Source organism: Neoarius graeffei, chromosome 3 (genome assembly GCF_027579695.1).
Source record: "Neoarius graeffei isolate fNeoGra1 chromosome 3, fNeoGra1.pri, whole genome shotgun sequence".
NCBI lineage: Eukaryota > Metazoa > Chordata > Actinopteri > Siluriformes > Ariidae > Neoarius > Neoarius graeffei.
Window position 1 is genome coordinate 4202834 of NC_083571.1, and position 20416 is coordinate 4223249.

The 20416-nt window shown below is 42.4% G+C and overlaps 1 protein-coding gene across 1 annotated transcript in view; it reads left to right on the forward strand.

The window, feature by feature from the left end:
* The window catches only part of ahsa1a (AHA1, activator of heat shock protein ATPase homolog 1a), a 44554-nt gene that overhangs the window by 13796 nt on the left and 10342 nt on the right, over positions 1-20416 (forward strand). The window contains exons 2-3 of the mRNA XM_060915760.1: positions 19145-19335; positions 19433-19515. Coding sequence (XP_060771743.1) covers positions 19145-19335; positions 19433-19515 — 274 coding nt within the window. The remainder of the gene's footprint in view (positions 1-19144; positions 19336-19432; positions 19516-20416) is intronic.

The window sequence follows — 20416 nt, forward strand, 5'->3', positions numbered from 1 at the left end:
TTCCACTGGCACATCGGTTTTTCACTGTCAAGTGTATATGAGCATCATGGATTTCCCACACTTGAAAGAGAAGGACTCGGACACAGGATTCCACTTGTCTTGTGTTTTATTGATTTTCAGTGGAGTTGACGTTGTAGTAGAATTGTGGTAGTAGTAAAATATAGTAGGGGTTTTCCAGAAGAAAAGGTAGAAGTAGAAGCAGAAGTAAAACCAGAAGTAGAACCAGAAGTAGAAGTAGAACCAGAAGTAGAAGGTGACCTTAACATACAAACATAAAAATAAATGTATGAATAAATGCCTGTTTTTCTACAACAAAGCCCAAGTTAATTAGGCAACAATATATAAATATTTATGTATAGGGTAAGTTAAGTATATTTTAACCATTAGCCCTTTAGCAGGCAGTTTGTGCACTTTAACTGAAGATGTTTTACTACACGCCACTGAGAAAGGAAACTGATGAAATTAAACTAATGTAATGAAACGAAAGACACACGTTAGTAACTACCAGCAAGCTATAAGTTTACTAAACATGGAAAGTTCAGTGGGCTTACCGGTAGCCTTTTTCGTCCTTTTTTCCCCGATGTGCTGTAAGGTTTGTGTTAGTAGCGAATTCTCTTTGCAACTGCTGTGCTGCTGCTTCGTTACAAACTGAATGCCAACTCTGCCTATTGTTCTAGAACTACCGCTGCCCTGCTAATTAGCGTTGTGATTGGCTTCACCTGTTCAGCGCAGCGTGCTGTCAAGCCATGCGCTGGCAACGTAGCACTGCGATTCAGCGTAGCAGGGAGTGGCGGAGGCAGCTGTCAATCATGTGAGCCTGCGTTCAGACACTCCTTGCAGCAGGTCACCACGACACCAATACATTTGAGTTCTCAGGTAACTTTTACCAAGGTTCCAGACCTTAATTAGCTTATTGAGCTGTGGCTTGTTCAAATTCTTCTTAGGAAAGGTCAGATGATGCAGATTTCAAAGCTGTATAAATTCTCTGACTCCTCAAACTTGTCCCTAAAATCAACAGCCATGGGCTCCTCTAAGCAACTCCCTCGCGGTCTGAAAAATAAAATAATTGATGCTCACAAAGCAGGAGAAGGCTACACGAACATGGCAAAGTGTTTCAGGTAGCCGTTTCCTCAGATTGTAATGTTATTAAGAAATGGCAGTTAACAGAAACAGTGGAGATCAAGGTGAGGTCTGGAAGATGAAGAAAACTTTCTGAAAGAACTGCTCGTTGGATTGCTAGAAAGGCAAATAAAACCCCCTGTTTGACTGCAAAAGACCTTCAGGAAGATTTAGCAGACCCTGGAGTGGTGGTGCACTGTTCTACTATGCAGCGACACCTGAACAAATATGACCTTCACGAGAGAGTCATCAGAAGAAAACCATTCCTGCGTCCTAGCCACAAAATTCAGAAGAACTTTTTAGAAAGAAACACTTTTATTGCCAGGTATGTGGACACACACGAGGAATTTGACTCTGGTTTCACTTGGCTCTCATAGTACAAAAACAGATAAAAAGCGTATACACAAAACAAACAAAATAGGTGCATAGTGCAAAGTAATCCAGGTAAGTCAAGTATGAAATAGATAAAGTATACAGTGTGCACAGAATGACGGTATGAGTGTGCAGATATTTTACAAGTGATATTACTGATATATGAATCTGGATTTTAGCTGTTCATCACAGAAAGGATTTTCCCTTTTGGTGCAATATGGTGCATAGTGCAAAGATGAAATAGTAAATATAAATAAGTATAAATATAAGTAACAGTGAGCACAGAATGACAGTATGAGTGTGCAGATATTTTACAAGTGATATTACTGATATATGAATCCGGATTTTAGCTGTTCATCACAGAGACAGCCTGAGGGAAGAAACTATTCTTGTGTCTGGTTGTTTTTGCACACAGTGATCTATATCGCCTCCCTGAGGGGAGAAGTTTAAACAGATTGTGACCAGGGTGTGATGGGTCCACAGAGATGTTACCTGCCCGTTTCCTGACTCTGGACAGGTACAGGTCTTGGATGGAGGGCAGGTTGACACCAATAATTTTCTCTGCAGACCTTATTGTCCGTTGCAGTCTGTTCTTCTCCTGTTTGGTGACCGATCCAAACCAAACAGTGATGGAAGAGCAAAGAACAGACTGAATGATGGCAGAGTAGAATTGTGTCAGCAGCTCCTTAGGCAGGTTGAGCTTCCTGTGCTGGCGCAGAAAGTACAACCTATGCTGAGCCTTTTTGATGATAGTGACTGTGTTGGTCTCCCACTTCAAGTCCCGAGAGATTGTGGAACCCAGAAACCTGAAGATTTCAACAGCAGTCACAATGTTGTTGGTGATGGTGATGGGCAGCAGAGTGGGGGGCTCCTCCTAAAGTCCACTGTCATCTCCACAGTTTTGAGCATGTTCAGCTGAGATTGTTCTGACCGCACCAACAGACCAGCTGTTCAACCTCCCGTCTGTATGCAGACTCGTCACCATCTCGGATGAGGCCGATGACCGTTGTATCGTCCACAAATTTCAGGAGTTTAACAGATGGGTCTCTTGAGGTGCAGTCATTGGTATGAAGGGAGAAGAGCAGTGGGGAGAGCACACACCCTTCAGGGGCGCCAATGCTGATAGTCCGAGTGCTGGATATGATGCTCCCCATCCTCACCTGCTGCTTCCTGTCAGTCAGGAAGTTTGTAATCCACTGACAGGTGGAGGAGGGCACAGTGAGCTGGGTGAGCTTGGTGTGGAGGATGTCTGGAACAATGGTGTTGAATGCCGAACTGAAGTCCACGAACAGGATCCTGGCGTACGTCCCTGCAGTGTCAAGGTGTTGCAGGATGCACTGTAGACCCATATTTATTGCATCATCCACTGACCTGTTTGCCCGGTAGGCAAACTGCAGGGGGTCCAGCAGGAGGTCTGTGATGTCCTTCAGGTATGACAACACCAGTCTCTCGAAGGACTTCATGACTACAGATATGAGGGCAACAGGCCTGTAGTCATTCAGTCTTGTGATATTGGTTTTCTTAGGAACCGGGATTATTGTGGAGCATTTGAAGCATGAGGGGACTTCACACAGCTCCAGGGATCTATTAAAGATCTGGGTGAAGATGGGAGCCAGCTGGTCAGCACAGACCTTCAGACAAGAGGGTGACACACCATCTGGGCCAGGTGCCTTCCTGATCTTCTGTCTGTGGAAAAGCTGACAGACGTCCTCTTCACAGATCTTGAGTGCTGGTGGGGGGTCAGAGGCGGGGGGTGGCAGAATGGCAGGGGGTGTAAATGGGTCTTTAATGACTGAAGGGGGGAGAGGTGTGAATGTGTCGAATCTGCAGTAAAACACATTCAGCTCGTCAGCCAGTTGATGGTTCACTGCAGTGTTGGGGGATGGTCTCCTATTGAGGTATTTCACCTGACGTCACAGGGTCACGTGACGCCCCGGTGTCCGCCATTTTGAACGTCAAGCTACATACTAACGCTGCAGACAGAGAGGGAGAACCAGCTTGAAAAAAAATGTGTTACAGACACCTAGAATAGATTAATTTGTCAGTAAGCACTCTATAAATAACCATGGTGTTTGCTTGTTGTGCTGTGGGCTGCCACAACAGACAGGGACAGCGTGCAGGACGCTCCTTTTACCGGTTTCTAGTGATGGGAATTTCGGCTCTTTTTCGGGAGCCGGCTCTTTTGGCTATTCTTACTATAAGGAGCCGGCTCTTTCGGCTCCCAAACGGCTCCTGAGATTTTATTTTTGATTTAATTGCTGCAATTAACTAGTTAATTAATTACATTATTATTTATATTTTATTGATAGGATGTTTTCCATTTTATTTTTTAGTTTTTGTAGCCATTGTAAAGCTTTGTAAAGTATAGCAGTGTAACAATATTCTAGCTATAGAAATAAAACTTACAATTAATAAATTATTTTCTCACAAACATAATGCAAAACTGTGTTATATTACCAATATAAAATACACAGCTGATTTTCCCCTCCTCAGGTGCCTCACAGACTCCTCTCCCCTGCGCTCCACAGCTTTAAGCATTACACCAATTTTCGTATTTTCGCAGCTGTGAATGACATCAACCCCCCCAACCAAAAAAAGTAGGCGTACACCATGCTACTTTTTTCCTTTGAATGGTAATAGACAACACAAAGACACAATCGGACAGCAACTTTTTTTGTGAAAGTCTCTCTCTCTCTGAGGCACCTAAGGACAAAAAACTAATTCGGCTCCCCAACTCGGCTCCCACCGAAGAGCCGGCTCCCGTCGTTCACTTCAAAGAGCCGGCTCTTTGAACCGGATCGTTCGCGACCGACACATCACTACCGGTTTCCTACTGACCCAGACAAGAGGGATTACAGCTGTGAAGAGACAGGATTGGGAGCCAACAGAGTACTCCAGACTTTGCAGTGATCATTTCATTTCAGGTTAGTTTATCAGTTAACGCAATTTTGATAAAATATATAGCAAAAAGTAAATGGGTCAGTGTTTGTTAACCCATCTGAGCAGTGAAACAAGGCAGTGTTAATTTGTCTAGGGTTGCATGTAGCAGACATCAGACATAAAACGCAATAACAAAGGCTAGAAAGAAACAGGACACAGAAATAAATAAACAGGGCTCCATACCAAGGCTGGGTACAGTGTTTGTGATAAAAGACAGATCCAATTTAACACGAATCACAGCTTACTTTCTTGTTAAAATGTGCAAAGGTCTCCACCATCTCATACCGCCTTGCACTGAAGGACTTAAGCGTGCCGTCCAAAATGGCTGCGTCACGTGACTTGGTCACGTGGGTGAAATACCTCAGTAGTCAGTAATGTTCTGCAGGCCTCTCCACACTGACGTCGGATCGTTTGCTGAAAGGCTGTTTTTAATCTTATCAGCATAGCTCCTCTTAGCTGCTTTCACCTCCATTGTCAGTGTGTTTCTGGTCTGATTATACAGAACTCTGTCTCCACTTTTTTAGGCCTCTTCTTTGTTCGATTGAAGTTGCCTGAGTTTTGCAGTGAACCAGGGTTTATTGTTGTTGTATATGCGGAAGGTTTTGGTAGGCACACACATATCCTCACAAAAACTGATGTAAAATGTCACAGTATCAGTCAGTTCATGCAGGTCTGAGGCTGCAGCCTCAAAAACACTCCAATCAGTGCAGTCAAAGCAGGCTTGTAGTTCCACTTTAGCCTCATCGGACCATCTCCTCACCGTCTTAACTACAGGCTTAGCAGCTTTCAGCTTCTGCCTGTAGGACAGGATAAGGTGAACCATACAGTGATCAGATAGTCCCAAGGCTGCATGGGGGACAGAGTGGTATGAGTCCTTTAAAACAGTGTAACAATGGTCCAGAGTGTTAGAGTCCCTGGTGGGACACAAATGCCGCTTTTCCACTACAAACGCGGCTGAGCCGTGCCGTGCTGAGTTGGGCTGAGTCGAGCTAAGCAGGGCTGTTGGAGTTGCATTTCGACTACAACCGCGCTGAACCGTGCTGGCTGGAAGTGGGTGGACACATTGGGTGGAGTTAGCGAAAGTGGGTGGACGTCAGGTGATGTCGTTAAGCAGCGCAAACAGTGACATCAGTGAGCTTTTAAGCGGTAGTCTCACGACCCGAATAGTAAACAATAAACATGAAGTCGTTAGTGTTGCTGGTCTTGGTTCTGTGGCTTGTTGTCACCGACAACGCCAACAGATACTGGCAAGAGCGTATAGATGAGGCGAGGAGGCGCATAAGGCTTCAGAAATTCTCGTAATTCGTAATTCTTCTCCTTCCGGGTTTGCGGTGTTTATAGATCCCAGCGTGCTCACGGGGTGTGTGTGGGCATGTGAGGACACTCCTCCTCACCAATCAGTGCACAGGGGAGTGTCTGCTCATGCCCCCAGCCTCACTCGGCTTGCTTTGGCTCGCTTCAGCCCTACTCCAAAACCATGCGAGTTTTAGGGGCTAAGCAGGGCTGAAGCGAGCTGAGTCGTGCTGTCTTTTGGTAGTCGAAACGCGAGCCGTGTCGGGCTGAAGTGAGCTGAAGCGAGCTGAAGTGAGCTGAAAAAGGGTAGTGGAAAAGGGCCATTAATGTGCTGTTTATATTTTGGCAGTTCATGGCTGAGGTTTGCTCTGTTAAAGTCCCCCAAAACAATGAGCAAAGAGTCCGGGTGTTTTTTCTCCACGTTGTTTATCTGGTCAGCCAGGTGTTGTAATGCCTCATTAATATACACCTGAGAGGGGATGTAAACTCCAACCAGAATAAATGAGGAAAACTCTCGCGGAGCATAAAACGGTTTGCAGTTTATGAATAATGACTCCAGATGAGGACTGCATGATTTGTTTAGAACTGTGACATCAGTACACCAACCTTCGTTAATGTAAAAGCAGATTCCGCCTCCCCTCGTTTTCCCTGTGAGCTCCGTTTCGTGGTCCGCTCGGTGAAGGTGAAATCCAGGCAGGTGGAGAGAAGAGTCCGGGATGTGCTTACCGAGCCAGGTTTCGGTGAAGCACAAGGCAGCAGATCTGTTAAAATCCGTGTTGATTGTGTTGAGGAGCAGCAGTTCGTCCATCTTATTGAGGTATTTCACCCATGTGACCAAGTCATGTGATGCAGTCATTTTGGACGGCACGCTTAAGTCCTTCAGTGCAAGGCGGTATGAGATGGTGGAGACCTTTGCACATTTTAACAAGAAAGTAAGCTGTGATTCGTGTTAAATTGGCTCTGTCTTTTATCACAAACACTGTACCCAGCCTTGGTATGGAGCCAAGGTTTTCGACAGAAGTCAACAGTTTGATGAAGGATGACCCCAGCAGTTTGAAACGGTAAAAGGTAGGCTATGTTCACAACACTGTCTTGTTACTCGGGGGATCCGAGATCCCCTGAAACAGACATGAGATCCTTTGAAAACATGATTTGGGAAATGTTGGGGGGTCTCTAAAATATTGGCAAAATGATGTTTATTGACATAGCAATCGTGTGTAATGGGAAGCATTTGCATATCCGAAGTGTTGTGTTTACTTGACAACGACTGCTGCTGCCAGGTTGGTTGTTGAGTAACCTGACTGTTTTTTTTTCTTGCGTGTGGTATCGTTGTTGATGCGAGGTTGTTTTTTGAACATGCCAATGCGGACACGATTTCCCCTGATGAGTTATGACTTCAGACGCGATGTGTGTGTGGAGTCTGCGTGATATGTGCGTAAGATAGGCTTCTCATGTGTTTGGAGATCCGCGCTCTTTTTTTTTTCTTTTTTTCTCTTTCTTTCTTTCTTTCTTTCTTTCTTTCTTTCTTTCTTTCTTTCTTTCTTTCTTTTTACTTAATTTCCCTGTTTATTTCTGTGTCCCGTTTCTTTCTAGCCTCTGTTATTGCGTTTTATGTCTGATGTCTGCTACATGCAAACCTAGACAAATTAACACTGCCTTGTTTCACTGCTCAGATGGGTTAACAAACACTGACCCATTTACTTTTTGCTATATATTTTATCAAAATTGCGTTAACTGATAAACTAACCTGAAATGAAATGATCACTGCAAAGTCTGGAGTACTCTGTTGGCTCCCAATCCTGTCTCTTCACAGCTGCAATCCCTCTTGTCTGGGTCAGTAGGAAACCGGTAGTGATGTGTCGGTCGCGAACGATCCGGTTCAAAGAGCCGGCTCATTGAAGTGAACGACGGGAGCCGGCTCTTCGGTGGGAGCCGAGTTGGGGAGCCGAATTAGTTTTTTGTCCTTAGGTGCCTCAGAGAGAGAGACTTTCACAAAAAAAGTTGCTGTCTGATTGCGACTTTGTTTTGTCTATTACCATTCAAAGGAAAAAAAGTAGCATGGTGTACGCCTACTTTTTTTGGTTGATGTCATTCACAGCTGCGAAAATACGAAAACTGGTATAATGCTTAAAGCTGTGGAGCGCAGGGGAGAGGAGTCTGTGAGGCACCTGAGGAGGGGAAAATCAGCTGTGTATTTTATATTGGTAATATAACACAGTTTTGCATTATGTTTGTGAGAAAATAATTTATTAATTGTAAGTTTTATTTCTATAGCTAGAACATTGTTACACTGCTATACTTTACAAAGCTTTACAATGGCTACAAAAACTAAAAAATAAAATGGAAAACATCCTATTGATAAAATATAAATAATAATGTAATTAATTAACTAGTTAATTGCAGCAATTAAATCAAAAATAAAATCTCAGGAGCCATTTGGGAGCCGAAAGAGCCGGCTCCTTATAGTAAGAAGAGCCAAAAGAGCCGGCTCCCGAAAAAGAGCCGAAATTCCCATCACTAGAAACCGGTAAAAGGAGCGTCCTGCACGCTGTCCCTGTCTGTTGTGGCAGCCCACAGCACAACAAGCAAACACCATGGTTATTTATAGAGTGCTTACTGACAAATTAATCTATTCTAGGTGTCTGTAACACGGTTTTTTTCAAGCCGGTTCTCGCTCTCTGTCTGCAGCGTTAGTATGTAGCTTGATGTTCAAAATGGCGGACACTGGGGCGTCACGTGACCCTGTGACGTCAGGTGAAATACCTCAATTGGCCAGAGAGCGGATGTTAGCCAGGTGAATAGACGGGAGCGCAGTGCGAAACCCCCGCTGCCTCAGTCTGACGAGCGTGCCAGCTCGCTTCCCCCGGTGTCTCCGGCATCCTCGGTGTAATCCATAGAGAGCTGCTGCTCCTCCAACAAGTAGCTCTGGAAACTTTCCAGATCAATGAAAGCCGATGAAAAAACTTTACTAGTGGTTATTCCAATGTTTATAAGTTCTTCTCTGGAGTATGTGACCAGAGAAGCAGTGCAAGAAACACAACAAATACACAAAAACATAGAAAGTACGAGAGAGCAAAGTACCGAGGCAACCGTCCGCAGCACCATCTTGGAAATAGAAATTCAGCGTCTGAAGTTTGCAAATGAACATCTAAATAAGCCTGATGCGTTTTGGAAACAAGTCCTGTGGACTGATGAAATAAAAATAGAACTTTTTGGCCACAATGTGCAAAGGTATGTTTGGAGAAAAAAGGGTGCCAAATTCCAGGAAAAGAACACCTCTCCGACTCTGAAGCATGGGTGTGGATCGATCGTGCTTTGGGGTTGTGTTGCAGCCAGTGGCACAGGGCACATTTCACTGGTCGAGGGAAGCATGGATTCGAATAAATACCAGCAAACTCTGGAAGCAAACATCACACCATCTGTAAAAAAGTTGAAGTTAAAAAGAGGACGGGTCCTACAATAAGACAATGATCCAAAACACACCTCAAAATCTGCAATGGAATCCCTCAAGAGGCCCAAGCTGAAGGTTCTGCCCTGGCCCTCACAGTCCCCTGACCTAAACGTCATTGAAAATCTGTGGATAGATCTCAAAAGAGCAGTGCATGCAAGACAGCCCAGGAAACTTGTAGAACTGGAAGCCTTTTGCAAGGATGAATGTGTGAAAATCCCCCAGGTAAGAACTGAAAGATTATTAGCCGGCTACAAAAAGCGTTTACAAGCTGTGATCAGTGTTGCCAGATACTGCTGACGTTTTCCAGCCCAAAATATGTTCAACACCCGCCAAAATGCACTTGAAACCGCCCAACTTGGGCGGGAAACCTCCCAATCTGGCAACACTGGCTGTGATACTTGCCAAAGGGGGCGTTACTAGGTACTAACCATGCAGGGTGCCCAAACTTTTGCTTTGGGCCCTTTAACTTTTTTGTCATTTTGAAAATGTAAAAGATGAAAATAAAAAATTGTTTTTGCTTAAAATATAAAGCGAATGAGTCGTCTTTAACTTTATGCCTTTTGGAGATCATTTCATCTTCAACTTGCTTAACTGTTCACAGTAACAGCAATTTTGACCAGGGGTGCCCAAACTTTTGCATACCACTGTATAACCATAAAACTGAAAATACTCACAGATTCTAAAGAATATCTTGAAGATGTGTAAAGAAACAACGCAATATTTTTTTAATATTTTTTTAGAATTGCATTTGGGGCGGCACGGTGGTGTAGTGGTTAGCGCTGTCGCCTCACAGCAAGAAGGTCCTGGGTTCGAGCCCCGGGGCCGGCGAGGGCCTTTCTGTGTGGAGTTTGCATGTTCTCCCCGTGTCCGCGTGGGTTTCCTCCGGGTGCTCCGGTTTCCCCCACAGTCCAAAGACATGCAGGTTAGGTTAACTGGTGACTCTAAATTGAGCGTAGGTGTGAATGTGAGTGTGAATGGTTGTCTGTGTCTATGTGTCAGCCCTGTGATGACCTGGCGACTTGTCCAGGGTGAACCCCGCCTTTCGCCCGTAGTCAGCTGGGATAGGCTCCAGCTTGCCTGCGACCCTGTAGAAGGATAAAGTGGCTACAGATCATGAGATGAGATGAGATGAGAATTGCATTTGGTCATTATTTATTGCAACACACCGGCCCCTTTAATAGGAACTTGTGGTTGATTCTAAGATCCCCGTTCTTGGCTGCAGGAGCGGAACCCAATGTGTTCTTCTGTTGCTTTTCTGCTGAGATGCATTTCTGCTCACCACAGTTGTAAAGAGTGATTATATGAGTTACTATATCCTTCCTGGCAAAAAAGTTCAAACCATCTCAAATCTGTCCATTTTCTGATCTCTGCCCCTCTCTTATCAACAAGGCATTTGTTTACTTTCCAATCCACAGAACTGTCACTCACTCAGTGTTTTTTTGTTTTTCGCACCATTCTGTCTGTGTAAACTCTAGAGACTGTTTATTGTGTGTGAAAACCCCAGAAAGGAGATCAGCAGTTTCTCATCTGTCTCAAACCAACACCCATACCACAGTGAAAGAAAGAAAGTCACACTTCACTGTGAGATCATAATTTTTCCCGTTCTGATGTTTGAACATTGTGAACATTAATTAGCTGAAGCTCTTGATTTGTATCTGCGTGATTTTATGCGTCGTGCTGCTGTTGAGGGATCGGCTCATTAGAGAACTGCATCACACAGCAGGTGGAGGTATGGGTGTTCCTAATAAAGTGGCCAGTAAATTTAATCCTGGTTTCAGTTTCACACTAAATTTGGAATTAACTTTAATCCTGTTGCTTCGTGACCTTAAAAAGTCAGGTTTAGAATTAATTTCAGGATTGAGCTTACTAACTTGAGGTGATTATACATTTCCATTTCAGATTTTTTCATGTATTAAGCAGATACTGTAGATTGCAGAAAACATAAAAAGTTTCATGATGAAAAGTTAAAACTGAAGAAAATCCACATTAACTCCTTTAGTCAGGCGGTATTTGTTTATATTTGGAGGCTACTTTGCAAAATTTGCCAAGTCTTGTTTTTTTTGGTAATAATATACAACCCTGATTCCAAAAAAGTTGGGACAAAGTACAAATTGTAAATAAAAACAGAATGAAATAATTTACAAATCTCAAAAACTGATATTGTATTCACAATAGAACATAGACAACATATCAAATGTCGAAAGTGAGACATTTTTAAATTTCATGCCAAATATTGGCTCATTTGAAATTTCATGACAGCAACACATTTCAAAAAAGTTGGGACAGGGGCAATAAGAGGCTGGAAAAGTTAAAGGTACAAAAAAGGAACAGCTGGAGGACCAAATTGCAACTCATTAGGTCAATTGGCAATAGGTCATTAACATGACTGGGTATAAAAAGAGCATCTTGGAGTGGCAGCGGCTCTCAGAAGTAAAGATGGGAAGAGGATCACCAATCCCCCTAATTCTGCGCCGACAAATAGTGGAGCAATATCAGAAAGGAGTTCGACAGTGTAAAATTGCAAAGAGTTTGAACATATCATCATCTACAGTGCATAATATCATCAAAAGATTCAGAGAATCTGGAAGAATCTCTGTGCGTAAGGGTCAAGGCCAGAAAACCATACTGGGTGCCCGTGATCTTCGGGCCCTTAGACGGCACTGCATCACATACAGGCATGCTTCTGTATTGGAAATCACAAAATGGGCTCAGGAATATTTCCAGAGAACATTATCTGTGAACACAATTCACCGTGCCATCCGCCGTTGCCAGCTAAAACTCTATAGTTCAAAGAAGAAGCCGTATCTAAACATGATCCAGAAGCGCAGACGTCTTCTCTGGGCCAAGGCTCATTTAAAATGGACTGTGGCAAAGTGGAAAACTGTTCTGTGGTCAGACGAATCAAAATTTGAAGTTCTTTATGGAAATCAGGGACGCCGTGTCATTCGGACTAAAGAGGAGAAGGACACGACCCGAGTTGTTATCGGCGCTCAATTCAGAAGCCTGCATCTCTGATGGTATGGGGTTGCATTAGTGCGTGTGGCATGGGCAGCTTACACATCTGGAAAGACACCATCAATGCTGAAAGGTATATCCAGGTTCTAGAGCAACATATGCTCCCATCCAGACGACGTCTCTTTCAGGGAAGACCTTGCATTTTCCAACATGACAATGCCAAACCACATACTGCATCAATTACAGCATCATGGCTGCGTAGAAGAAGGGTCCGGGTACTGAACTGGCCAGCCTGCAGTCCAGATCTTTCACCCATAGAAAACATTTGGCGCATCATAAAACGGAAGATACGACAAAAAAGACCTAAGACAGTTGAGCAACTAGAATCCTACATTAGACAAGAATGGGTTAACATTCCTATCCCTAAACTTTAGCAACTTGTCTCCTCAGTCCCCAGACGTTTACAGACTGTTGTAAAGAGAAAAGGGGATGTCTCACAGTGGGAAACATGGCCTTGTCCCAACTTTTTTGAGATGTGTTGTTGTCATGAAATTTAAAATCACCTAATTTTTCTCTTTAAATGATACATTTTCTCAATTGAAACATTTGATAAGTCATCTATGCTCTATTCTGAATAAAATATGGAATTTTGAAAATTTCATAAATTCATAAATCTGGACTTGTTGTAATGTTTGTAGGCTGCTGTTTCATAGTTAATCATGCAGGGGAACTTTGCTCATAAAAAGAGCCCTGAAACCACATATAGGAAATTGGTATAAAAGTATTACATCATTAATATGCGATTATTATATTCATAATGGGTGTTATTTGTGGCACACAACCTTTTTATTCAGGTCAAAAGCATGGTTCATGCATTAGATACCCATTTAACCCTAAAAGGACCTAAACTACTGAGTGGGATCAGTTCGAACCTCAGAGGTGGTGTGGTGTGGTGTGCTGCTCAACTATTTTATTCAACTGACATAACTTTTTGATTTTAGGAGTTTGTTACTTTCTAGATTCCTTATCTAAAAGTATGTTTGTTTCAAGATTGATGAAAAAAAGTCTTTAACAAGGTGACTGATTTTCTGTTGGGGTCCCATAACTCTGTGAGATTTGTTGCAAAAATATTTCAGCAAGTTAGTCGCTTCTTTGTGTGTCTATCTTTGCCTGTGTGTATATTTGCATGCTTGTCTCAGATGTCTGCCATAATTAAGAATACAACTCTTTCTTACAAATTGTAGATAACTAGTGAACCTGTTAGTTATAGAGTTACTGAAATGTCTGATGCTTATCTGTCCATGCACCCTCCATACACAACCACAACAGATTCCTCATCCTTGCACCGATCCTGTAAATATGCTTTGTGCTAATATGCTAATGATTAATAACAATGTGTCCACATACCAACTCTTCAATAAAAAGCTGGGATAAGTGATTCCTTATTTGAATAAAAGATTTTAAAAGACAAAATTTGAAACCTGCACATGTCAAATATAATATTTCGAATTAGAAATATCATTCGTTTTTTACTTATTCATTAATATGGAATATCAAATGATGAAGAGTTCATTGCATCATAAACATGTGGACACATTTGAAGGTAGCTTAATACGCATGATCTTAGAAAATACTCATTCTGCTTTATTTCTGGTCATATGTTACCAATAACTGATTTTATCTTTGTGTTTTGTGTTTGAATCCTTAGGCAAAGTGTGACTTCTTGATGTAGCTTGGACATAAAAATAAAACAGAAACTGATAGCAGCTTAGTAATAAATGTATCACAGAAATTTCTGAAATGAGAGACTGTGAGCTGAGTTCTGGAATGTAGATACGCTATAAATATTCGCAAGTTCTGTAGCAAAAAATATTTCTGGCTTTTTTATGTTCTCTATGTACTTAAATGTCTCATTTTAAACTTAACTTGATAATATCATGTAGATATATTATTTCTATTCAGAAAGTTAGTAAATAGGTAATTTAAAAAAAATTCAGATGTTATAATGGACTTAAGTGATTACAGATATATGGTTTTTTATGTTTTTACATGCGATATTTAGCATTTCCTTTTTTGGTGAAAATGGTGATTGACATTACAAGAAGTAAAAATAATTTGTTTGGGATGTAAATAAAGGGTTAATACTGAGAAACCAGACTTGGCAAATTTTGCAAAGTAGGTTACATGTGCTCCTTGACTACTTGGCTACCACCCATAATTAATTGTAATGTACAAGTATGTGCATTTTGGTAGGCGAGAACTTTTTGGGGCTATGGGTAGCAAACCACTGCTGAGCCATCCTGTTAGTGGCCGTGACAAAACGGTCTACCAGTTCATCTGTGAGGAAAACTTTGAAGTAATCCTCAGGATCAAAGCCAGCTGTGTCAATTTGTATGGCAGCACAGTGAAATTGTGTTTATTTGGCTGTTCCATACGTGCTTCTCTAAAGATTGGCTGATATACATTGGTTTCCCCGATTATCATCATCATCATTATGATCATCATCATGCCTATCATCATCACCACCACCACCTCAATCCCTAGCCTCACCATCACCTCCTCCACCAGCCCCAACAGCAGCATTCTCAGTCTCACTATCTCCTCTCATACCATGTCCTCCACCACGTGCACCCTACCACCTCGCCTGTGTGGCCCTCTCCCTCTAGGCATTACTCTTCCACCACCTCTAGTTCTAACTCTACCTCTACCAAGGCCTCTAGCTACAGCTTGCCTCCTACCTCTGATGACCAAATCAGGTATGCTGTCCGCACTGCCATCACTCAATAATCACTTCCACTGCTCTCATTTCCACTTTCATCCTCATCACTACTTCCCAATTCTATGTTTTGTGTAGCCCTGTGATGACCTGGCGACTTGTCCAGGGTGTACCCCGCCTTTCGCCCGTAGTCAGCTGGGATAGACTCCAGCTTGCCTGCGACCCTGTAGAACAGGATAAAGCGGCTAGAGATAATGAGATGAGATGTTTTGTGTCTCCCTAAATATTATGTCCCTCACTTCTCCTGCAGTATATCTCTTTATTGCCATAATTTGCTCCAAAACACACTAAAAGTGTTAGGGTTTTGCTGGGATTCGAACCCAGGTCACTGGCATGATAATCCAGCAAACCCCCACTAGGCCACCAGGGGGATGACTCAAGTACAGAGGCGTGAGGCGAAAGTAGAGTATCAAAAACAGTTTATTTACACTATATACAGTCCAAAGGAAAAAACAAAAGGATAATCCAAAAGCTCAGAAGATGTACAAAAAACAAAAATATCCAAAGGGTCAAAGTCAAAAATCCAACTAAGAAAAGAAGAGGCAAAAACTCAAACGCTCAGAAGATCGAAAGGTCAAAACAAAATCCACAAAGTCCAAAAGAAAGAAGCAAAAACCAAGAATACAAAGACACAGGCAAGGTACATGGGACAGAGGGCACTAACAGCATAGCATAGGAAAAAGACTCAGTGACAAGGGACCAAACAGAGGGGTATTTATACACAAAATAAATTGAACACAGGTGACGATAATGAAGACAAACAGCCAATCAACACAAACACAAAACACAGGAACAGTGGCGGCCTCTAGAGGCCAAAACAAACATGACAAGAAAAGGAAATAACAGCGGCCTCTAGAGGCCAAAACAGTCCCAGTCCTAACAAAAAGAGCAAAAAAAGTAAATAATGCACTGTGTCAGACAATGACAGGACACCACATGAGACCACATGACCGATACAGGGTCATGTGACTGTTTTGTACCCCATACCAAAACACATCCAACTGGAAGAATGTTTTAGGCATTGACTGTAATTCATATGCGCCACTGTGAAGTAAAAGTAATGTGCCATGTAAGGTACATAAAAGGAGGTGTTTATGACGAGTAGCGTACGTCATAAGGCACAGCGGCAAAAGATTTCATGACGTACATGACTCATCCAAGGGCATTGAAGGGGTTAATACTGTTATTATTGTAAGCATAATTGTGTTATTTTTAGTATTGATAGTTTCTATACTTAGTTCATGAATCTGTGATTATAGATTGTGTAAATCTCTCAAAATGACATGAAAAAATAATTCGAGAGAGAGAGAGAGAGAGAGAGAGAGTGCTCATCATGGTGGACAATCTAATGTTAAGATTCGTTAAGCCGTGTTTAAAACCAGAACAATAAACTTTATTACGATATTTGAATTTGTGCTCATCATCCTCAGTGTTCTCATATTAATGCTCTGTAATTATTCTCTTGATTTCAGATAAATATTGAGGGAAACATAAACATGTTCTTGCTGATCTCTTCCCCCGCTGTACTCCCAGCGTTCCTGTGTTAGTGAGACGCTTCTGGAATTCTGTTCCTGAAGGCCATTAATAGAAACGTGTCATGTGGAGACAGATGGTCAGAGAGTCGAGTGCAAGCATGAGACGAGAAGAACTCTGTGTTGTCCACGGTCTCTGTTCATTCAGATACATATTTAATATAGATGAGTTGTTTCGTGTTTGGGGCGGCACAGTGGTGTAGTGGTTAGCGCTGTCGCCTCACAGCGAGAAGGTCCGGGTTCGAGCCCCGTGGCCGGCGAGGGCCTTTCTGTGCGGAGTTTGCATGTTCTCCCCGTGTCCGCGTGGGTTTCCTCTGGGTGCTCCGGTTTCCCCCACAGTCCAAAGACATGCAGGTTAGGTTAACTGGTGACTCTAAATTGAGCGTAGGTGTGAATGTGAGTGTGAATGGTTGTCTGTGTCTATGTGTCAGCCCTGTGATGACCTGGCGACTTGTCCAGGGTGAACCCCGCCTTTCGCCCGTAGTCAGCTGGGATAGGATCCAGCTCGCCTGCGGCCCTGTAGAACAGGATAAAGCGGCTACAGATAATGAGATGAGATGAGATGTTTCGTGTTTCTTCTTCTTCATAAACTCAACTCCATAATTATACTCTGAAAACGACCAGACGAGAGTTACAGTAAAATATAAAGTGACAGTGTGGTGTGATGAAGCGGATTGACTGTTACCATGATGATAAAAATGATTATTTTCCTGCAACGGCACATACGCAAGTGTTTTATTTCTTTTATACCACACCAACTAACAATTTGATTTATGAAAGAATGACACATCGTACCTTTCATCCGTATAGCGTTATCTTTAATGTTACGGAATGTAACAACTTAGTTTCTGTTCTCACTTATATTAAACAGCCGTTCCCTCTCCATTATTTCTTCAAGTTAATAAGACAAAAAATAATCACCTAATTATCACACAAAGCGTAAACTCCTCTGAAAAGTTTAAGTCACAGCTTTTACCTCTGACTGTTACAAAGCACTGACACTGGAGACTCCTTCCAGAAATGTTACATAAATATGGTTCTCTTTCCAGAAAACTTCACTATACGAGTCCCTGTAAATGAGCTGTTACTATACACTCACTGGCCACTTTATTAGGAACACCCATCCGTCCACCTGCTGTTTTCTGCAGTTCTCTAATCAGCCGATCCCTCGATGCATCAAATCACGCAGATACAAATCCAGAGCTTCAGCTAATTATTCACAATGTTCAGACATCAGAATGGGAAAAACTGTGATCTCATAGTGAAGTGTGACTTTCTTTCACTGTGGTATGGGTGTTGGTTTGAGCCAGATGAGTATTTTTGGTTTGAGTATTTCAGAAACTGCTGCTGATCTCCTTTCTGGGGTTTTCACACACAGCAGTCTCTAGAGTTTACACAGAATGGTGCGAAAAACAAAAAACATAAAGTGAGTGAGCGACAGTTCTGTGGGTGGAGACAAACGCCTTGTTGATAAGAAAGGGTCAGAGATCGGAAAATGGACAGATTGGTTCAAGATTTCTTTTTTGCCAGGAAGGATAAAGTAACTCATATAATCGCTCTTTACAACCGTGGTGAGCAGAAGAGCATCTCAGCAGAAATGCAACACATTGGGTTCCACTCCTGCAGCCAAGAACGGGGATCTTAGGGCCCGTTTACACGAGGACGCTGTCGGGTAAAAACGACTAAATATTTTCTCGGAAGTGCCTTTCGTCTACACGGGGACGGCGTTTCCGAGGCTGAAAAACGGAAAAAATTGAAAACGCCTTCCAGAGTGGATAAGTTAAAAACAGCCCCCGTTGCATATCCGTCTAAACTACGCAATACGCGAAACTCTGCTCGGATCTGCTCACGTCGGGTACGCGTTTACGTCATACATATGTCATATACTGTACATGCCAGCCCGGGAAGTAAGAAAGTAAGTAAAAAAGTAAGAGCATGTCTGATTACATCGATCCAACGGACCTTCAAGCTGCTCTGGCAGCTTTAATAAACGTCCAGGAGTCCTTCGAACATCTATACCGAATCTGCACATATACCGTTAATGAACAGAGGCGGGTATAGCATGCTCTTACTTTTTTACTTACTTTCTTACTTACCATAGCCAGAGTAGTCAAAGTTTTCGCGGCGCAGATGTGCAGATCAGACAAGACGGAAGACGTTGCGCATGCGTGCAGACATAGCGGAGGTCTTTCACAGCACCACCTAGCCGCCTGGCATGCACATCCAATTGAATTCCACACATTTATGCGTCACCGTATAGACGCAGATTTCCTCCTTGAAAACGGTCGTGTAGACGCGGAAAAAAGTGAGAACGAAAACGGACTTTTGCGTTTTTGTTTCAGACCGTCCCCGTGTAAAGTGGGCCTTAGCATCAACAACAAGAAGTTCCTATTAAAGTGGCCGGTGAGTGTAGAATAATAATGTATTAAAATGTGTGCATTAATATAAATCTGTGATTTGTAGCTGCACTATCGATAGAGCTGCTGTTATTGGAAATTAATCAACACCTTCTGAGAATTAGGGTCCGTGGAAAAAAAAATACAACCACTGCTTCAACAATGTGTTAAAATAAACGTAAACAGCATCTCCATAATCCCTCCAGGCACGTGTTATTCATGTGTTTGTTTTAAGCTCATTTTCATATCGGGTGCCAATAGTTCTGGAGTTGATTTTAGATTTCATCATTAATAATTATTAAATAAACAGGACAGAGCGTGATGTCACAAGCTGGTCACAGGAGGTCCTGAACGAGTTTCTTCTCAGAGTCCGTGTGGAAAATGAAGACGGTTTCTGCCAAATCACAGACATCAGTAAGATCGAGGGCGAGGCGTCCATTAACAACCGCAAAGGCAAACTCATCTTCTTCTATGAGTGGACCATTAAAGCTTCATGGACCGGTATGTTCACGCTGTTTCACTCGGGTGAAGGGTTTTGTTATTTGACAGCGATATGAACCTTTTTATGTTCTCTTGATCTTCATGATTTTTCTTTTAGGAACCTCAAAGAAAGGGATTAAGTACAAGGGGAATGTTGAGGTGATGAACCTGTCAGATGAAAATGATATGGATGACCTGGATGTGAGTGAATAAAGTCCACTAAAGTCTCCAAAATTTAATAAAGGTGAATTACTGACTTATGACACGAATCGGACTCGTGAATCACCTGAGACTCAAAGTGGAAAGCTCGTGATGTGACTCAGATTCGGAGTGAAAACTCATGATTTGACTCAAAGTGGAAAACTCTTGATTTGATTTAGTGGAAAACTCATGATTTCACTCAGACTCAGGGTGGAAAACTTATGAATGGACTCAGACTCAGAGGGGAAAACTCGTGATTTGATTCAGAGTCAGTGTGGAAAACTTGTGATTTGACTCAGCGTGGAAAACTCTGGACTTGACTCAGACTGAGGGTGAAAAACTCGTGATTTGACTTAGATTTGGAGTGAAAACTTGTGATTTGACTCAGACTCAGAGGGGAAAACTCATGACTTGACTCAGATTTGTGGTGAAAAACTTGTGATTTGACTCAGAGTGGAAAACTCGTGATATGACTCAGATTCAGAGTGAAAACTCGTGATTTGACTCAGAGTGGAAAACTCATGATATGACTCAGATTCAGAGTGAAAACTTGTGATTTGACTCACACTCAGAGTGGAAAACTTGTGATTTGACTCAGAGGGGAAAACTCTGGACTTGACTTAGACTCAGGGTGAAAAACTCACGACTTGACTCAGATCCGGAGTGAAAAACTTTGTGATTTGATTCAGAGTGTAAAACTCAGGACTTGATTCAGACTCCAGGTGAAAAATTTGGAACTTGACTCAGATTTGGAGTGAAAACTTGTGATTTGACTCAGACTTGGTGAAGAACTCGTAACTTGACTCAGCTTCAGAGTGAAAAACTCGTGATTTGACTCAGAGTCATAAAAACGAACTTGTAAATTCTGCCCCTCATCAGAACACACTGGCAGGTAGTGTAC